Source organism: Pan paniscus, chromosome 7, assembly GCF_029289425.2.
Source record: "Pan paniscus chromosome 7, NHGRI_mPanPan1-v2.0_pri, whole genome shotgun sequence".
In the NCBI taxonomy this organism is placed as follows: Eukaryota; Metazoa; Chordata; class Mammalia; order Primates; family Hominidae; genus Pan; species Pan paniscus.
In genome coordinates this window covers 21,730,286-21,750,376 of record NC_073256.2, presented here as the reverse complement: position 1 = coordinate 21,750,376, position 20,091 = coordinate 21,730,286, and the positions used below count along the sequence as shown (strand labels likewise).

General features: G+C 48.1%; 1 protein-coding gene across 1 annotated transcript; it reads left to right on the top strand.

The window, feature by feature from the left end:
• Nucleotides 1-9,045: 9,045 nt before the first annotated feature.
• DEFA4 (defensin alpha 4) lies at nucleotides 9,046-11,531 on the top strand. The gene is made up of 3 exons (XM_003805345.6): nucleotides 9,046-9,126; nucleotides 10,441-10,624; nucleotides 11,211-11,531. The coding sequence occupies exons 2-3, from the start codon at nucleotides 10,453-10,455 to the stop codon at nucleotides 11,330-11,332; spliced, it is 294 nt and encodes a 97-aa protein (XP_003805393.1). The 5' UTR covers nucleotides 9,046-9,126; nucleotides 10,441-10,452; the 3' UTR covers nucleotides 11,333-11,531.
• The last annotated feature ends 8,560 nt before the right edge of the window (nucleotides 11,532-20,091 follow it).

The window sequence follows — 20,091 nt, the reverse complement described above, 5'->3', positions numbered from 1 at the left end:
ATGTAATGGATGGGAAAATGATTTGTTCCCTTTTCTGAATATGTGTATTTTTTTTCTTTGCTGCTGAAAGCCAAATAACTCATTAAGAATCCTGGGAAAAGAGTTCAGTCTGCTATTACCTGGCAGGTCACCCTCCCAATCTCTCACTATTTTTACCTTTGAATGACAGTGACCCTCAACAATCTTTTTTCCAACAATCTTTGTTTCACCCGCTGGACACCCACTAATTCCTGCCAGCACCTAGAATTCCTCTAGCTCTGAACATCAACCAAGAAGCTCCCCAACCCTGATCTCATCAACTGTCCTTCCAGCCTCTCATGTAGCTGTCCCTCCCTCACTGCTGATAAGCATCAGTAAGGCTGTTCTCGGCTGGGCACAATGGCTCATGCCTGTAATCCCAGCACTTTGGGAGGCCAAGGCGGGTGGATCACCTGAGGTCAAGAGTTCAAGACAAGACTGGCCAAAATGGTAAAACCTCATCTCTACTAAATATACACATATATGTATATATATATATATATATATATATATATATATATATATATATATATATACATACAAAAATTAGCCAGGCATGGTGGCAGGAGCCTGTAATCCCAGCTACTTGGGAGGCTGAGGTACAAGAATGGCTTGAACCAAGGAGACAGAGGTTGCAGCGAGCCGAGATCACACCATTGCACTTTAGCCTGGGCGACAGAGCAAGACTCTGTCAAAAAAAAAAAAAAAAAAAAAAAAAAAAAGGCTGTTCTCCAACGGGGATGTGCATCAAATAATTTACCTGGGAGCCTGATGCCTAGGCTGCACCCGGCACACCTGTCCTCTGCTCTCATCTCCTGTCCTTGTGCACTGCACCGTGTTTGCATCAGGTTCTCTGAGTTTGGTAGTTGTGATGTTTTTCAGTCATCTTAGTTGGGTCTTGAATTCGAGTGTCAGAAAGCATGATGAGCTAAGTTAACATTTTGACTACTATATCTTGGAATATTCCACAGATTACCTCAAGGCCTCTAGTCAACAGCGCAGCCATTGTGGAGAGGACACCAGCCCATGAGCCAGGTGGACAGAGACCCAAGGTAGCCACCGAAACAAGACACAAAGACCTCAAGCCCAGCTTAACCCCTGCATGCCTCCCATGTGAAGTCCCCCTTTTTAAACTCTTGTCTTCTCCCCAAAAACTTGAAGTGGTTGCTGTAATGTGAATCCAGCCATTTCCCCCTTCGTAGTTTTGGTTAATAAAGTCGCTCTCTTTCTACCCCACCTCCGTCCAGTTATCCCCCCTGCACGTGGCGAGCAGCGGGACCTGTGTTCAGTGACAAGTCCTCACATGGTGGAAGGAATGACGTAGTGCTCTGGGGTCGCCTCTCCAAGGGCACGAATCCCATTCATGAGGACCGTGCCCTCCTGATCTCATCACTGGGTAAAAGCCCATACCTCTTGATGCTATCACCTTGGGGTTTAAGATGTAAACATATGGATTTCATAGGGACAAAAATATTCAGGCCATAGCACCATCCCATACTGAAGAAGTGAAAGATAACAGTTAATTAGTATCTGATCCCAGAAGAGAACATAGCACTAAGTCAGGATTATTTTACTTGTCAAAATATCACCCAGACTAGATTCAAGAGGAGCGGAGATAAACCATCCTTTCTTTGGGAAGAGCCACGGATGCAGGATGTAGGGCCCATATTTTTAAAGCTGTTCAACGGACTTATTCTCTCATAGTATATTGTAAAATGCAACAACACCAGACACACAGACAGCCTGAGAGGTGCTGGGAAAGACGGACAAAGGGCAGGGACTCGGAGCTCCTGCCTGTCCCAGCTGGATCTACAGGTCCAGGAGTTGCTGTGTGGCACAGGCAGCACCAGGACCCTCCCTGCAGGACAGTGGACAAAGGGCTGAGGGGAGGGGCAGGGTGGTGCACTCTGAAGAGCTGGGAGGTGGCCGGTCCTCAGAGCTCACCCCCACACAGCCCCCGCCCTGCCCTATGCTAACGTGCACACTGCGGTCCACGACTGCCCTTCCCTACCAGGACAAAATCATGTACCAGAACCCCACCCAAGGTCCACACACCCTGTGTCTGCTGGGGCCCCTGGACACCCTCAGCATGTGTGGGAAGATCCTTGCTGCTCCTGGAGGTCTCTCTCCTCCCACACCCACACCTGCACCCCCACCCACAGCTTCACCAGAACGTGGTGTCAAGGTTCTGATGGTGTCCAGGTTGATGGTGTCGAGGCTCTTATTAAGTGTCCAGACTCGTTTAAATATTCCCTGGAAATTCAAGACCGTGTGGATGAGAGAAGAGTTTCAGCCACGTCTACTGTGCCTGGGAGTCGATATTGGTGAAAAGAATGGGAAACTCAGGCTGGGGAGATCATGGATGGAGATGGAAGTGAAAGTGTTGCAAAGATTTTTAGACAAAACCAGTTTTTTTTGTTTGTTTTTTGCTTAAACCTTAGAGTTCTGCCAAGGTTCTGGTGCAGCCCAGAAAGAAAACTGAAAGAGACCACAAGAGATGAATCCCTCTCTTCTAATTTGGGTTGGAGTTTGAGAGTCACGTGGGCGAGAAGGAGGTAAAGCACAGGTGCAACCTCAGCACAGACTGAGTCCGCCCCTGCCACAGAGTAACGCCCCCCAGCCTACAGTTACCACCCCTCCAGCCATGCATGGGAGGGAATGACCTCAGGACACTGGGTTGGGGATGGAAAAGGCAGAACCAGCAGCCACCATTGACTCGAGCAACCTGCAGGGCATGTGTTCTCTTTGACCTCCTGAAACCACTCCGGGTGCTGCTGGTGAGGCTGCCACATGGGCCAGGCCACACTCCTGCTGCAGGGCTACTACACCTGCTCTCCCTTTTCCTGGACCCATCCAGGTTTCTGCAGGACTCACCCAGCCCCTCCTGGCCTCTGCTCTGATGTTCTCTCCACAATGAGGCTGCCATGGTGACACTACTGAGCAGCACCCTGCCCCCAACACCGTGTCACCTGGGCACTCCAGGTCACCTCAATGTTATCCTTTTATTCTGTATAATAACCACTGGCTGCATAGTGTATCATACCCATCATAACTTTGCCTATTGTTTGTCTCCTCCACTAAAATATAAGACGGAAACAGTGCTTGCCACTCTGTGGTGCTGGAATCCAAGTAGAGCAGCCACCAGATTGTCCTCCAGGACCATTAAGGCCCTGATTCCAGATACAGTCAAGTTAACAGAGGGCATACAAAGGCCCAGGGCACAACATTTCACAGCAGGAGACTTGGCCAATGCATTCTGCCCATTGCCATCACAGACGGGTCGCAGTCTGTGTTTGCTTTGACTTTGGAAGGGACCCAGTGCACATTTACCAAATTGCACTCAGGCTGTCTCAGTAAGCCAGCTACTGCCCATAACTCGTGCCCCCGGGACTTCCTGTGATTCAGTGTGAACCCCTGTACCTTGTGGCATTACATTGATAGCATTTTCCTCAGAAGCCCCTAGAAGAAGGAAGTGAAAACCATGCTGGTCATTTTAGTGGCTTCCTCCAACACCATGGCTGGGCCACAACCCACACAAAGTTCAGGCCCCGCACTGCTGTAAAGATTCTAGAGATAACCTGGTCCTCAGTGGGCCACCAAATTCACCTTGCAGTTAAAACCAAAGTCTTCACCATTAGGGTGCCAGCCACTTTGTGGCAGGCCCTGCTCATACTGGGACATTCCGCCTGCACCTACACCTCACTTGTCCATTCTGCAGAGGCCCACAGATGCTGTCACCCAGAAGCCCTCCATGTCTTAACTGGGGCCACAGCAGGATACAGCATGCAGCTGGCTCAGTAGGTGGTCTCTCAGGCCATGCCCAGGTCCCGGGTTCTGAGTTTCATATAGAGGCCCTCAGTACCACCAATCATGACTCCCAGAGCCTCTGGAGAAAGCACGTCCATCCTGGCTATGGGCTTCTGCAGGCATAAACTTCCTGACAGCTGCAGCTCATTATCCCCCGTTAAAAAGGTGGCTACCACTACACACAATGCCCGTATAGACATAGGCACTACAGGAGAGGTTCTGGTGCTGCTGTGTCCCCAGACTCCAGCCATGCCCCATGTCTGACTCCTCCTGACAGAGGCTCAGCCATTCATGTCTCCCTGGGAAAATGGGAACAGCACTTGTAGGACAAGCCAAACCTTGCACTTAAGTCCTTTCAAGTGACAGGAAGCTGAGGCCATGGTTTCCCTGTTATTCAGCTCCTGCCTACAAGCAGAGAGAAATAGCAGCAGCGACCCTATTGCCCGAACAATTGGTGACCTGATGAGGCCATGGGAAGAGTTGGACATGGGAAGTCCACATACCTCAGGGAAGGCAGCACTGCCCTGCAGGCCGGGAGCCCACTGGCCAGCAACCACCTCCCACATTTATCACAGCAGGGCCTGCATAGGAGGGGAGGGTATGCTGAGCCCAGCCATACAGCTGGTGGTGCCGGTTGCAGGGGAGGTTGCTGTGGCCATAACCCCCACTCGGGGACAGTTTTTACAGATTCCTGGGCTGTGCCCAACATATTGTGAGTGCCCTGGATCCAATGCCTCTGGAATGGCCTCTGTGGCGTGGACCTGTTTGGGTCAAATTAGGGGACACTCCAGTCCTCCTACAGGTGATTCAGGCCTCATGCATTCAGAAAAAACATACCCAGGCTACTTTCCACCACTCGAAGGGTGAGGCATCCACAGTGAGATGACTGCCATCTTTGGCCTCCAGACTGAGCCTGCTGACAGCCCCTGATGTCCTGTCCCCAGAAGGTTAGCGGTCAGATGCACCTCCCAGGGCTTGGGTGAGATCCTCTTATTTTTACAGACTCCAGACTCTCAAGTTCTGTATTCCTCAGGTGCTGACAGAGTGGAGTCCTACAGCCCCAGATCATGAGAGCTACAGCCACATTAGAGGGCACCACACACCACAGCTGTCTCCCACCACAGCTTCAGGCAAGCAAAACTGTGGCCAGCAATCCCTTGTTCCTGGGCCATCACCCTTTCAGCTGGTGGCAAATGGACTGCACTGGGCCTCTCCCATCACAGCCAGCACCTTCTGCTGTGCAGGAGCAGACACACATCCACCGCACTTCCATTGACTCTTCCAACCCAAGGCTCTTGGTAGAGAAAGTGCTCTCTTTCTGTGACATTTGCTCTATTACCTCTTGTGAACCACCGGATATCACTGATGCAGATCAGGGCTCCCACTTCAGGGTGGTGGTGGGCAACTCAGCAAGGGGGTTAGGGGACCCTCACTTAGCCACTGGCCTCCTCAAGCAACACAGTGGCCTCCTAAAGTCATGCTTATTAAAGTTGTGGCATGAGCACAGACTAAGTCAAATTAGGAAAGGCTCCAGTCCCCCTACAAGTGGTTCATCAAGGGAACCAAGCTCCTTTGAGAGCCTTAACTATCTTAATTCTCAACACCATGGCCACCACCTCTTCTATAATTGGACCAGACCAACCATGGCACCCACCCTGGTGATCACAGAAGAGTTGAGCTCTTTTTCCCTTATGGATACCATCACCCACATTTTCTGCAATAATGAGACTCCCTCGTACCATCACAAGATGTCCACTGTCTCAGCGTCAAACATTTACTAAAGACTCGATCGAGGATGGACAGTGATATGGTTTGGCTGTGTTCCCACCCAAATGTCATCTTGAATTCCCATGTGTTGGAGGGACCTGGTGGGAGGTAATTGAATCATGGAGGCAGGTCTTTCCCATGCTGTTCTCATGGTAGTGAATAAGTTTCACAAGATCTGATGGTTTTATATAGGGAGTTTCCCTGCAGAAGCTCTCTCTTTGCCTGCTGCCACCCACGTAAGACTTGACTTGCTCCTTTTGTCTTCTACCATGATTGTGAGGCCTCCCCAGCCATGTGGAACTGTGAGTCCATTAAATCTCTTTCCTGCATAAATCACCCAGTCTCGGGTAGGTCTTTATGAGCAGCATGAAAATGGACTAATACAGATAGTGAGCTGTGATCCTCTGGGGACTGATGGTCCAGGCAGCTGCCACAGTGCAGGCCTAAGATGCTTCTGCTACACCAGACCTCACCTCTTGACATACAGCCTCCAGCAGAAGCTCCAGTTCTTCCTGCTTTGAAAGGTAGCTAATATCTCCCACTCACTCCTCCCTGAAGGAAGTGGGGATTGTTTCTCTGCAGCCCAAAGAGGGCACAGTCTGGGTCACTAAATGAGGAGAAAAAGCCATCAAACTAGAGGACGTCAACTACATCAGACAAAGACCACATGGAACTACCATCACCATGTCCTGTGTCGATGGCAGAGAAATGCTCTGAAGAAATGTTGGTAAAAGCCCACCCCATAATCAATATCGACATAAAAGTACCTTGAGAAAATCCCTGAGTTATAAGCTGTCAGTGCTCTCTATCTTTGGCCTTGCTGGGTATCTTACGTATGTAAATGTTGTACGGCTGCTCTTAGGCCTGGGGCCTGGCATCCCAGAGAGCTGCTGGAACAGGACAGCCACTGTGAGAAATTGAACCCCAGGCTGGAAAACTGGCATGTTGAGGCAATGTGCTAGAGGGGCAAAACCCCAAATGCCACCTGACCTGGATCCAAGCCAGGAAACCCGATCCTTAGATATTGAATGGTACCCATGGCACTAAAGCTTAAACACCAGCAACCCCCACAATCAGAGGCAGGTGGCCCTCCCCATGACCAGGCATGAATACAAACCAGCTAATGATGCCTCAGCACAAACTCAGTCTGTGGCCGGAAAGGTTGGAGCCTCACATGCAGAGAAAGCATTCAAACACGTTCATGGGCTTAGGGATACTTCTGTGCTCCAAAGTATATGAGTTGTGGATAGAAATGTCCTATCCCCCCACCAAGAAAAGCACCACTCAAGCTTTCACTAAACGCTTCCATGGAGTCCCACAGAGGCCAGCGGCCTGTGCAACACCAGCCCATGCCCTCTCTCTTCTTGAGTGACCAGCTGGGAAGGCCACCCCTAACCAAAAGGCCATCACCTCAGAAGACAGTGCTCTGATCCAAGGGTTTGTCCTAGGAAACAGTGGCCTCACCAGAACCAGAGACACCAAGGAATCTCATCTTGACTGTGGGGTCATCCCCAAACCAGACTCACCTTACTCTCCTTCCTGCCGCAAGGTATGGATCTCACCACCCCCAGGACATGGCGTTGGCTCACGTCCAGTACCTGGACCCGTGCTTTCTTAGCTCATGCTTTCCTGAGGACCCTGCAGATGACCCCTTAGAATGGTATTTTGCTGGGATCCCCATTTGTCTTCAGTGTAACCCATTAGTTAAACCGCCTACTGCAAGGAAACCACAAGGCTTGGATCAGATCATGAGGCTGCCCTACAAGTTATGCCAAAAAATATGGACTTGGAAGACCTATCTGTTAAAATATCACACCCAAATCTAACCAGCTCTGCCAATAACAGCTCTCTCCTATGTTACTAGGAAAATGCCTATGGATTGGAGTGTGTTCTGTGTGCAGGAGGCTGGTCCAGGTTTCACTTCTGCAGGACACTGGACAACCCCACAACCACCAGACCTTCCCCACGTGCACACACACCCCTTCTCATTTTGCCTCTACATCCATATCCACTGGGCCCTTCAGGCACCTACTAATGCCCTAGAACCTAAAACCATCATCTGGGGCCCAGGTCCCCAAATAGCCCTAATTTCTTCCTCTGCTGGAATGAGTCCAGTGCCCACTTCCTCCAAAGGTGAAATTGCTGGGCCTGCAACAGATCAGGAACTCACTGCTTCCTCAGAGGGGCAGCCGACTTCACTGCTCTGGAACAGCGACCAACCCTAGCGAGGCTTGAGATGCCTCTTCCCTCCTTAAGACTGAGAGCGCCGCTGCCCCCAGTCCTCCATAGCCCAGTGCCTGCTGCCTTCACGCAGAGCTGCAGAGGAGGCCCTGAGCACCCAGCCTGCTGGACCAGCGCTGTGCACGACCTTCCCATGGCGGCAGGGGCTGCCTGGACTGCATACTGGGTTCAGCAACCTCACTATAGGTATTCATTCCCTCAGGAACGACTGCATTCTTTTCTCATTTCCAGAAACCTCATCCCGTTTACCTCACTACAAGGAGGAGGATGGTGGAGAGTGGTACATTTTAAAATGTGCACTAGTCTCCCTGGAACTCCCCTTCAAATAACCCAGGAGGGACCACACAAGGGAAAGCTTATGCATCCCACCCACCCAGTGACCATCTTCCTAACTCTGGGTGTAGGGAGACTCGTAAGCCTACGGGATTGGTTTGGGAACAGGGTATTTGAGCTCACAACACAAGTTGATGCAAGCTAACACCAATCTCGCTGCAGCTTTGGCCACCATCCTGAGGGACTTCTGACAGACATTAGGTGTCACGCAATCATTTGATGAGTCCTTGGCCTGGATGACCTAGACAGTCATTTAGCCTTGAACTATCTAAGGCCAAGCAAAAAGGTGACTGTCCCCTCTAGGGAACCACATGCTATATGCACATCCTTTACTCGGGAACCTGCAACCTGCCCTATCCAGCAACACAAGCCCAGGCGGTATTCAGTCTCACCCAGGTATTCTCCAACCTTACTTGTCTGAATGGCTTGGATTTGTTTTTATGGTTAGACCCCAGGGCCTGCAGAGGTCAGTTCAGACCACATTCCAAATCCTCATCTGTGTGTGGGTGGCATTTTGATCCTAGTCTCCTCGCAAGGTGTACACAACAATATGCAGGCCAGGCTCTCCTGGTGGCTTTAATTATTCCCTCGGTCCAGGTAGTTCGGCCTCAGCCACCAGCATAGGTATCATGGGGTCAATTGTCTTAGGAGTCATGAGGAATCCACAGTTGATTGCTTCCTGGGCCTGGCCAGGGCTGACCAAAGTAGACGAGGGGTCGGTCCCTCCGTGGACTCCTGCTTGAACTCCAGCTTTCTGCCAAATTTCTCAACTGCGCTTGTTAACAGTTATTTAAAGTACCCAATAGAAAGTAACCCTGAAAAATTAGGACACCTGATACCAAAAGACCCTTAAATAGGGAAGTCCTCTCCTCTGTGTGCATGGCTGCTCTTGCTACATAAGACCTGGAACACAGGACTGCTGTCTGCCCTCTCTGCTCGCCCTGCCTAGCTTGAGGATCTGTAAGTAACACAAAACTTAAACTTTCACACTGAGGTTTCAATATTGAAGCTGTGTCCCCAGTCTGACCTCTGACTGTGGGGCCACCCCAGAGGGACCCAGCGGGTGAAGCCCCTGCTGTGAACTTCTATCTGGGTGTCTGGCGGCTGCTGGGGGTAATGGCTACCAGCTAAGTCAATAGAGAAACTCAAAAAGTTTCCTTCCAAACACACGTGTCCTACTTGACATGTCCAATAAAGACGATCACAGCTCCTTAAAACATTATTTTATTGTGAGAGAAGCCTCTGCAGGTCCTAGGTCTGTTTTTCAATCAGGTTGTTTGTTTTTTGCTATTGAGTTGTTTGACTTCCTTATGTATTCAGATATTTACCCCTTCTACCACGTAGGCTTTGCAAACATTTTCTCTCATTTTCTGGGTTGTCGTTTCCCTCAGTTGATTGTTTCCTTTGCTATGAAGATGCTTTAGCGTTCAATGCAGCCCCGCTTGTCTATTTTCCCATTTGTTTATTGCCTGTGCCTTTGGTGTCATAGCCAAGAAATCATTACTCACGTCAATGTCCAAAGCTTTATCTTTGTATGTGCTTCTCGTAGTTGTATGGTTTCAGGTCTTTTCAAGTCTATGTTGAGTCTTCAATCCATGTTGAGCTGATTTTTTACATGCTGTGAGAGAAAGGACCACGTGTATGCACCTAGCAACTCATGAACCTTACACAACTCTTTATCTCTCTCACTGAGCTCATTTCACCTGTAGCCTGATAAGGTCATTGTCCTCTTCACTCTGGCCCCTACAGGAGACTACTCACCCCATAACCTCAGTCGCCCCTTCATGAGGGTATAATGACCTAGAAGCCTGCAATGAGTTACTCTCTACTCCACTGGAATTCAGGTCTGGCACCAGTGTTTAGACCTGAAGAGAATAGTAGGGCCCATTATCAGGAAATAAGAGGCATTTGCTCTCTTAAATTATTGAATGAAAGCACTGTTTCCATTCTTTTTAGAATATTAAAGATTTAACCAGGAAATATTAGGTATTTCCTGAAAACAGGAAAAAATGCCAGGGTCCTCATCATCACCATCAACTTCAACCTAGCACAGACACCAAACATAGAGCTTCCTGTGAAGAAAGCTGGGAGAGCAGAGGAGCATTCCAGGGACGCCAAGGCCAATAGGAGTCAGCATCCTCTCTAACGAAATGCACACCTCCTCTCACTCAGAAGGCCAGAGGTTTCTTGTCTCTGAGCCTTCTCCCAGCAAAGCTATAAATCCAAGCTGGCTTCTCCCTCCCCACACAGCTGCTCCTGCTCTCCCTCCTCCAGGTCACTCCAGCCATGAGGATTATCGCCCTCCTCGCTGCCATTCTCTTGGTAGCCCTCCAGGTCCGGGCAGGCCCACTCCAGGCAAGAGGCGATGAGGCTCCAGGCCAGGAGCAGCGTGGGCCAGAAGACCAGGACATATCTATTTCCTTTGCATGGGATAAAAGCTCTGCTCTTCAGGTTTCAGGTGAGAGAGGCCAGCATAAAAAAGCTACCGAGTCTAGAGAGACGGATGGGAGATGGGCTCTGGAATCACATCTCAATGGTGGATGTCACTTAGGTGGCTTTACTTACCACCTCTGGGCCTTGATTTTCTTATCTCCAAACTGAATAGAGAGACAAACAAATGTAAGTAGTCTTCTTTCTCCAAAGACTTGATTCCAAGGTATGTCTATAAAATTTGCTAGGGTTAAGATATGGAGAGACAGATTGACCAGTTCTTTCTGGATCTAAACAAGTAGATATTATAGGGAAAATATTTTATTCTGCCAACAAAGGAAATTTTAAAAACTGGAGATGGGCTTAAGAGTATGTTCAGGTGTGTGTCTGATGGGGCAAAAGCACAGAAATCAGAGCGAATGAGAATGAGTCTCAAATCCTGTATGAGCAGCATTGCTCTGTGTATTTATTCCTATTGACTAAGGTTGTTTGTGCTACCAGCACTAATGCAGCCAGCATCACCTGTCAGCCAGCATGTGACTTCTCCAAGATTCCCTTTACCACCCACCGCTGACCTGGGTGCTTAATTTCTCATGCTCTCTCTGTGTTCCCAGGCTCAACAAGGGGCATGGTCTGCTCTTGCAGATTAGTATTCTGCCGGCGAACAGAACTTCGTGTTGGGAACTGCCTCATTGGTGGTGTGAGTTTCACATACTGCTGCACGCGTGTAGATTAACGTTCTGCTGTCCAAGAGAATGTCATGCTGGGAACGCCATCATCGGTGGTGTTAGCTTCACATGCTTCTGCAGCTGAGCTTGCAGAATAGAGAAAAATGAGCTCATAATTTGCTTTGAGAGCTACAGGAAATGGTTGTTTCTCCTATATTTTGTCCTTAACATCTTTCTTGATCCTAAATATATATCTCGTAACAAGATTTCTTTGTTTACACCTCTTTAAAATTTGATATGTGTCTGTGTCAAGACACTAGAAAGCAACTGCCAGAATCCTACATGAATATTTTGGAACAAATTAAAGTTTCAAAATCTAGAATCTTTAAGGAGGAGCCATGGCTTCAGACACAAATTGAAACGAAGGCACAAATGATGCCACTGATCTCACGATCCACTGCTCTGTCTTTTCATTCTGCCTCATTTTGAATGGATTCACTCTCAAAGACAACTCTCATATACTAGGCAAAAGAATCAATGTCAGCTTCCAGTTTAGCTACTCACAACCTCACTACTTCTCGGGAAAAAAACACCATCCTCTGCGTCAAAATATTGGAGTTTTATTGAACGTGTCCAGGTCACACATTTGCCTTTTAAGACATAGGGTTATAGGAGATCTACTGAAACAACTTTAATTAAGAGGGAAATGGGTTGTTAGCAAAGGCGGGGTGCATGGAACACAAAACACAGCAGCCCACAATGGGATGTCCTCATTAAGAGCACCCTTCAGCCACGTCTACTAACACCTGGATTTCACACCCATAAAGTCGTCTTCACACCCAGAAAACGCACACACACAAATGCTCCACTGCACTTTGCAACGCGCACTCTCTTGGGTTGCCTTAAAGCTGCTGAGAACGTGATTCTGCTGGGAAAATACAGCTTCACCAGAAACCTTACATTCCTGTTGTTGCTGCAGGCTGCGGCTCTGATAACCACAACATCCTGCACATCAGTGAGTGAGCAAGAAACCAGGTCTAGGGAAAGGGAATGAACCGGGAGTGCTCTCTGAGATGCTCAGAGCATTTCCCGGAAAGGCCACAGTGTCCCCTGCTGTCCTACCTTCAACTGCAGCCTCCCCATCAGGCACAGCACACGTGGGGTCTGTACCTTCCTGAGCTTGTCTTCCTCCTCCCCTCCAAGAGAACAGGGTCACTGCCTAACCCGGGTGTCCCTGAGGGCCAGGCTGACATCTTGCTGGGGTGTGATGTGACCTCTCTTCCTGTCTCTCCTCTCTGTCCCTACCCTAGAAACCTACTGTACCTTTAACAATAGTTGAGGATGTCTTGTCAATGGCCTATGAGGACATGATCACAAAGCTCCAGGGACAAGTCCAGCTTGGGCCACAGATTTCTTATATTTTGGATCTAGCAGTTCCAGTTTATGAATCCACTACACATGCTTGGAAAAATACCTTCTCTGTTCAAGCCATGGCTCCTCTTATCTGGAGGGTCATTCATAGAATGCCCCCACAACTTCCAAGAGTGACAGAGAAACTACAGTTTGCAAATAAAGGGACAGTGATTCTAGTAGGATTATTCCCCATTCTTGACCAAAACAATCTGATGGGCCAAGACACAGCTGTGACCACCAACACCAACCACCCACAATGCCCAGAGCCCAGAAGGAAGCAGGTGTTCTCCACATCTACCCCATGCAGATTCTGAGCAGGTCTCAGCCCCAGACTGAGGCTCTGCCTGTCTGAAGAGGCAGCTTAGGGGTCCAGGCACCCCAATGAGACACTTCACAGCTGGGGAACCCAATACACGTCCCAGGGAAGACACAGTGGGTCTGTGATTGACAAAGAAATGGTCCAAGGTCTTCCCCTGGTATCGAAGGTGAAGGTGACATTTTGGGTTTCAGGATGTGAAAGGCGGACAGTCTTCCTTGGGTTCCTGTAACCGCCACTGACTTGAAGTCACGCAGTTCTTGCTGTAACTCTGCATATTTCTCCTAACCGTCCACTGAGTCGGGCTGACTCCATCACGCGGTTTCTGCACTTCCCAGAAGTCCACCTGGCTTGCGCCCTAGATCCTGGGGTCTCTGCTAGAACTTCCCTTTGTCACTGAGGGCTTTGCTGATTTCTTAATTTCAAATTGCAACAAGTTCCCCCTGGTGACCTCTATCCCCCTCTTCTCTTTATTTTTAACTGTAGAATTGTAAGCTATCTCACATCTGTGCATTTCATTTACTCTCTGGAACATTTGTCTCCCAACACTGGGAGGGAAGCTGCATGTTTTCCTCATCATCTTACCACAGTGCATAGATGACCACCTAATACATTGCACATGATCAATAAATTAATTTCAACTAAATTAATTAATTGTACTCAAAATTTATATTGATACAGAATTGCACTGTTTTTCCTAAGCAGCTTACAAAAAAAATACTGAAGCCTACAGAGGTAAAGCAGCCCGTGTGTCTAGTCCATGTGACAGCATTCCTTAAAAAAGACTAATTAAAACTAATTAAAAAGACTAAAATATAGGAGACTATGATGGGTAAAATGTGGTTTAATGAAGCATTAGGACTTTTGGAAGTAGGAAAAGACCATTCTGTCATGGAATGCCAAGGATAGATTTCATGGTGAATCTTAAACTGAAACATAAAGATGTTGAAACTTTCAATAGATTAAAAGAATGATTAAAGCAGAAAATTAGGTAGAGAATGTAGAATCAGGGCAAGAGCTATGCAGGAGGAGGTCAACCTCCATTGAATTAAGAGGAATTGCTGTTACAACACAGAAGGATGGAGTAGAATTCAGGCTGATGTGCTGAGAAGCATCCATCAATCCAAGGGAAAGGGCCAGACGAGGAAGGAGCCTCTCTGCTCCTCTGTGTGGATAAAGACACACTGGGAGCACCACATGTGGCTTCTGCTACTGCAGTCTAGGGTGGGCGATGACAGCTGTAAACTCTAGGGACAGAGAATGCAGGGAGAGGTGTGAGGGTCTCCAAACAACCAGGGCAAGTTGCTCGGCCTCAAGTGAGACCCAGAAACATTCATTTGGATGCACTCTATGTTTACTGATGACATACAAGACATTTTCTACCTTGAATCACTTGAGTGGTAGAACAATAAAGAGTAAGTCAGATGCCTCATCCCTACAAATGTAATTACTCAAGGGAATAGCAGCCTTGTCTCTGTGGGAAAATAGGAGCCTATCTCCTAATAAATTAGCTAACAAAGATTGCCCAATCACACTGCTCAACTTCCCCACCAACAACCACCAGAACTTTTCCACTAGCTTAACCCAGGGCCTACATATTCCTGCCTTGGGCTTCAGGACAGTTGAGTTCAACGGCTCACCCTATTGCAGCGTTTTGACTCTTATTTCAACAGTGTTCAATAAATACTTCCTTGACATTTCTTAAAAGCCTCCTGAATTTTTTTTTAATACAAGACAGGCATTTTTTTCTTTTCTGTTTCTCTGTTTGAGAACTTGAACTCTTCTTACAAGCAGGACCAGAATGGAAGACATCAGACAACTACTTATTCTCTTTTTCTACACCTATGTATTTTTTCCTTTTGCTGCTCAAAGCCACTCAACTCACTAAGAAACTTAAGATTACGGGAAACGGTCTTTCACTGTAATGTTACCTGGCCGGTCACCCTCCCAGCCTCTCAGTGCTTTGTCCGCCTGGATGACAGTGACCCCACCCCCTCTTTGTCCCAGCCCTCCACCCCATGGCCACCCACTAGCTCCTGCCACCACCTGGAATTCCTCCATTTCTGAACATCAACTATGAAGCTCCCCATCCCTGACTCACCCGCTGTCCTTCCAGCCTCTAATGTAGCCGTCCCTCCTTCCCTGCTGATCACCATCAATAAGGCTGTTCTCCCCGGGGCTGTGCATGGGAATCACCAGGGAGCCTGATACCCAAGCTGCTCTTGGGACACCTGTCATCTGCTCTTAAGCTGCACTGGGACACTTGTCATCTGCTCTCATCTCCTGTCCTTGTGCACGGCACCGTCTTTGCCTCAGGCTCTCCGAGTTTGGTATTTTTTATCTTTTTCAGGCATCTTAGTGGAGTCTTGGAGTAAAACGTTAGAAATCAGGTCAAGCTGAGTCACCATTTTTTTTTAAGAGGCAGGGGTCTTGATATGTTGCTCAAGCTGGTCTCAAACTCCTGGCCTTAAGCAATTCTTCCTCCTCAGCCTCCCAAAGTGCTAGGATTACAAGCTGAGCTACCTTGTCCAGCCCTGAGTCAACATTTTCACTCCCATACCTAGGAATTCTGGCTTTAGGAAATGCTTGGTCCAAGGACTCAAAGCATGAGTTACTTTGTTGTCTTTACCTTTTCTCCCCTTTGTTTCTCTTGATCTTACTTTGGGATCTCTCCCCAGGTGACAGCCATGTCATTCATGGTCATCTCTCTGTGCCCTTCGCAGCTAATCTCCTAGAGAAAATCCCTACTTCTTTCCCTGTTGTTTCAGCCAACTCCTGAGTCCTATGGCCTCCTCTGAGTCTGTTACTGAGGGCAGAGGTTGAGACTCCACCTGGCTCCCACACCACCCCTGCTCCCAGCGGGAAGAATTTAAACTAAGAATGGGTGAGAGGGTTCTTCGGTCACTCCAAACAGTCCACAATCTCATGCTCCCACCACCATGGGCTCTTTGTGACACTTTGGGAATAAGGTAAGAGGATTCAGTCCTACTTCGCCAATATTTTAGAGAAGCAGAAGTTTACACACGCAGAAATGCACAAGTCCAACTTCTCGCCAAGACTGTGACAATGCCCTCTGTTCATCTACTGCTGTGTGGAAAGATGTCCCAAACATAGTGGACTGAAACAGCACCATTAGGTCTTCACTCTTACCTTGGCAATTTGGGCCTGGCTCAGAGGAGAGGTTCTGCTGGGATCTGAGGAGCTCAGGGCTGAGACACTCGCGCACAGGTGGCAGGCAGTGCTGGCTCGGCTGGGAGCTCTCACAGGGCTGAGGGATGGGACCTTGTGATGCGCTGGGGCCAGATCATGCCGGCTCATGAGAAAGGTGGTTTGTGTGACATTTTTTAAACCGTCCAGAGCTGAGAGGATTCTAACCACAGAAATTTACAAACACTGTAAATCGGAGTTTTGGTTTTTCCCAGAAAGCTGGCTGTTCTGTGTTCTCTAGCTCACCCTCGCAGGTGCCCTCAGTTCATCTTCCTGTGCGAGGCTGAGGCTTCCTCAAAACACGGTGTCTGGGCCCCCAAGTGACCAGCTGTCTTAGTCCGTTTGAGCCACTATTTTAAAAAAATACCATAAACTGAGTTGCTTATGAACAACAGATATATTTTTCAGTGTTCTAGAGGTTGAGAAGTCCAAATCAAGGTGGCAGCAGATTTGGTGTCTGCTGAGAACCAGCTTTTTCGTTCATAGATGGCACCTCCTCACTGTGTCCTCACCTGATGGAAGGAATGAAGGAGCTCCTTGGGGTCTCTTCTATAAGGGCACTAATCCTATTCATGAGGTGCCCTCCGGACCTACTCACCTCCCCAGAGGCACCACCTGTTAATGCTATCACCTGGTGGTTTAATATTTCAATATATGAATTTGAGAGGGACAAAAATATTCCAACTGAAGCGCCATCCAAGACGGTGAAAGTGAAAAATACCAGTGTCTTAGCACCTGGGCCCAGCAAACGGCATGGTGCTAAGTCAGGTGCATTCTATTGGTGAAGATGTCACCCGACCTAGATCCAACAGGAAAGAAGTAAACCTCCCTTTCTGTGGGAGAAGAGTCCAAGAACTGGGACCACATTTTAAAACAGCCCAAGAGAGTTATTCTTTCATAGTCATTTGTAAAAATTGCTGCAGGCAACAACACCAGACACATAGACAGCATGTGAGAGGCGGCTGGGAAAGGCAGACAAAGGGCAGGGGACTTGGAGCTCCTGCCTGTCCCAGCTGGATCTGCAGGCCTGGGAGTTGCTGTGTGGCACAGGCAGCACCAGGACCCTTCCTGCAGGGAGGTGAACAAAAGGCTGAGGGGAGGGACAGGGCGGTGCACTCTCAGGGGCTGGGAGGTGGACAGTTCTCAGAGCTCACCCCCACGCAGCCCCCGCCCTACCCCACGCTAACACACACACTCTGTTCCAAAACTGCCCTTCCACACTGGGTCAAAACCATGTCCCAGGGCCCTGCCCAAGGTCCACACTCACTGTGTCTGCTGGGGTCACCAGACAGCCTCGGGGAGTGTGGGAATATCCTTGCTGCTGCTGAAGGCCTCTCTCCTCTCACACACACACCTGCACCCCCACCCAGAGCTTCCCCAGGATATTTACCCCAGCTTGAGGGTGTCAAGGCTCTTGTTGAGTGTCTGAAAGCTTAACTGCATGTGTATGAAGGAACAGTTTCAGTTGTGTCTACACTCAGAGTTGACACTGGTGGCAAGTCCAGGACACTGTGCTGGGGGCAGGGTGGGTGGGGGTGGAAGTGAAAGTGTTGCAAAGACTTTTACATGTAGCACCATTTTTTGCTTAAACCACTGATTTCTGCCAAGGTTCTGGTGCAGCCCAGAAAGAAAGGTGAAAGGGACCAAGAGATACAGACTCACTCTGTTCTAATTGGGGTTTGGGAGCCACCTGGGGGAGACAGAGGCAAGGCCCAGGTGAGACCTCAGCACAGACTGAGAACCTGACCTGCCCTGGCTGTCGAGTCCCCACCACAGACTGGGAAGGAGGCAGGGACAGGAGCATTGCCACCCAGGAGAAAGAGCAGAGGCCCCCAGTCTCAGGTCCTCAGCCCCGCAGCCAGCACAAGGGGGAACGACATCATGACACTAGGTTAGAGACGGGGCAGGCCAGCCTTCCAGGGCCAGCAGCTACCGCTGACACGGAACCAGCAGCAGTGTATTCTGTGCCCCCTGAACTAATGTTGTAATATGTACACTTTGGGGTGCAGAAGAAAACAATGTGTTTGCTGAACAGCACTTTACAGCGCTCCCATTTGAAGTCCCTCTTGGGTAAACTCCTGTTTAAGGGCAGGAGTGCCACCTGCTGTCCTTAAGGTGCTACTACAGTGCTGCGCGCCCAGTTCTCTGTAAGGGCAGGTTCTTCTTTACTGGAAGATGGTGTGGGCTCTGCTAGGTGAGCGTCTGATGTGTGAGGACATCTCAGGGTGGAGGTATGCTGGAGCCACTGAGGACAACAGAGACAGCCCTTGGCCTAAGTCAACTTCATCTCGGTGGCATCTCCAAGATGCTCGCTTCTTATTAGGGCTTCCATGTGGGAGTGCGGTGGGGTTAACTCAAGAAAGGCAGTTAACAGAGATGAAGTCCTCGTGACTGCGGGTCACGGTAGGGAGGTTACTTCTCTTGCAGGAGCCTGTTGGCTAAACAAGGGGGAGATACACCTGCCTCGATTTTGTGCATGATCATTGAAAGCTGGATCCTAGAGTAAACGGGCTCTTCAGAATAGAGCTTGTGCTTCAGTATTTGCATGTATGTGACTCTAGGGGCAGGAAGGTAAGTAGAGAGAGGGAAAGGAACTACGTGAAGTTCCCTTGTCCCTGACACCCTTTGATGTTCTACTGTTCTAGAAGTTCTGTTTACTTCCAGGCGTTCGGTCTGTTAGCGTGGTGATTGTGGTGACTTTACAAGCTGCGATATGGATCCTGATAAGCCTTCCTGCACCCCATCTGTCTAAACATTTACCAATGCCCATGGGGATTGGTCTGCATTATCTTCTATTTCAATTAAAATAGGCTAGGAACACTTCTTAGTTTCCAAAGATAGAGCACACAATTCCAAAATGCTCCTTTAAGTCAAGACAAATTAGATCACTTATTTACAGAAGTATCTTGTCCTGTTAGCTAGATCAGGGTATCTGAGTAACAGCTCCAGGGTAGGATTTCCAGGTGATAAGAGTAATTATTGCCTGTCCCATGAACTACTGGGGAAAGAGGCATAGACAGCTATAAGTCACAATGGACAATTACAGTTTGGGTTGGAGAGGGAAAGTTTAATTCGAAATTTAGATGTTAGTTAAATGGTCATCTCCTGCTGGGTAAATGAAGGCAAAATTCAAATAAATACAGAACAAATGCATTTTTAAATGCCCATAGATTCCCTAACAAAACTGAAACAAAAATCAAGAAACAATTCCATTTACAATAGCATCAAAAAATAAAACACCTAGGAAGAAACAAGGAGGTGAAGGATCTACACACTGAAAATGAAAAAAAAAATAGTGAAAGAAATTAAAGAATGTAAAAATAAATGGAAAGATATCCTGGGCTGAAAATTGGAAGAATTAAGATTGTTAAAATGTCTATCCCAAACAAAACAATATACAGATTCAGCACGATTCCTATCCAAATCCCCATGGCATTCTTTACAGAAATAAAAAAAAAAATCCTAAAATTTGTATGAAATGGTGAAAGAACCCAAACAGACAAAACAATTCTGAGAAAAAAAAAACAAAGTTGAAGACATCACAATTCCTGGTTTTAAATTATATTACAAAGCTACGGTAATCAAAACAATATGGTACTGACATAAAACCAGACACATACCAGTGAAAAAAAATTGAGAGTCCAGAAATACATCCAAACACATATGGTCAAGTAACTTTTGACAATGGCATCAAGAAGACACAATAGGGACAGGGGAGTCTCTTCAATAAATGGTGGTGGGAATACTATTTCCATACGCGAAACAATAAAACTGGACCCTTCTCTTTTGGCATATACAAAACTTAACTCAAAATGGATAAAATACCTGAATAGAAGACCAGAAACAAGAGACTATGAAAATAATGGTAGAGTTCTATATGTTTTGAGCTAC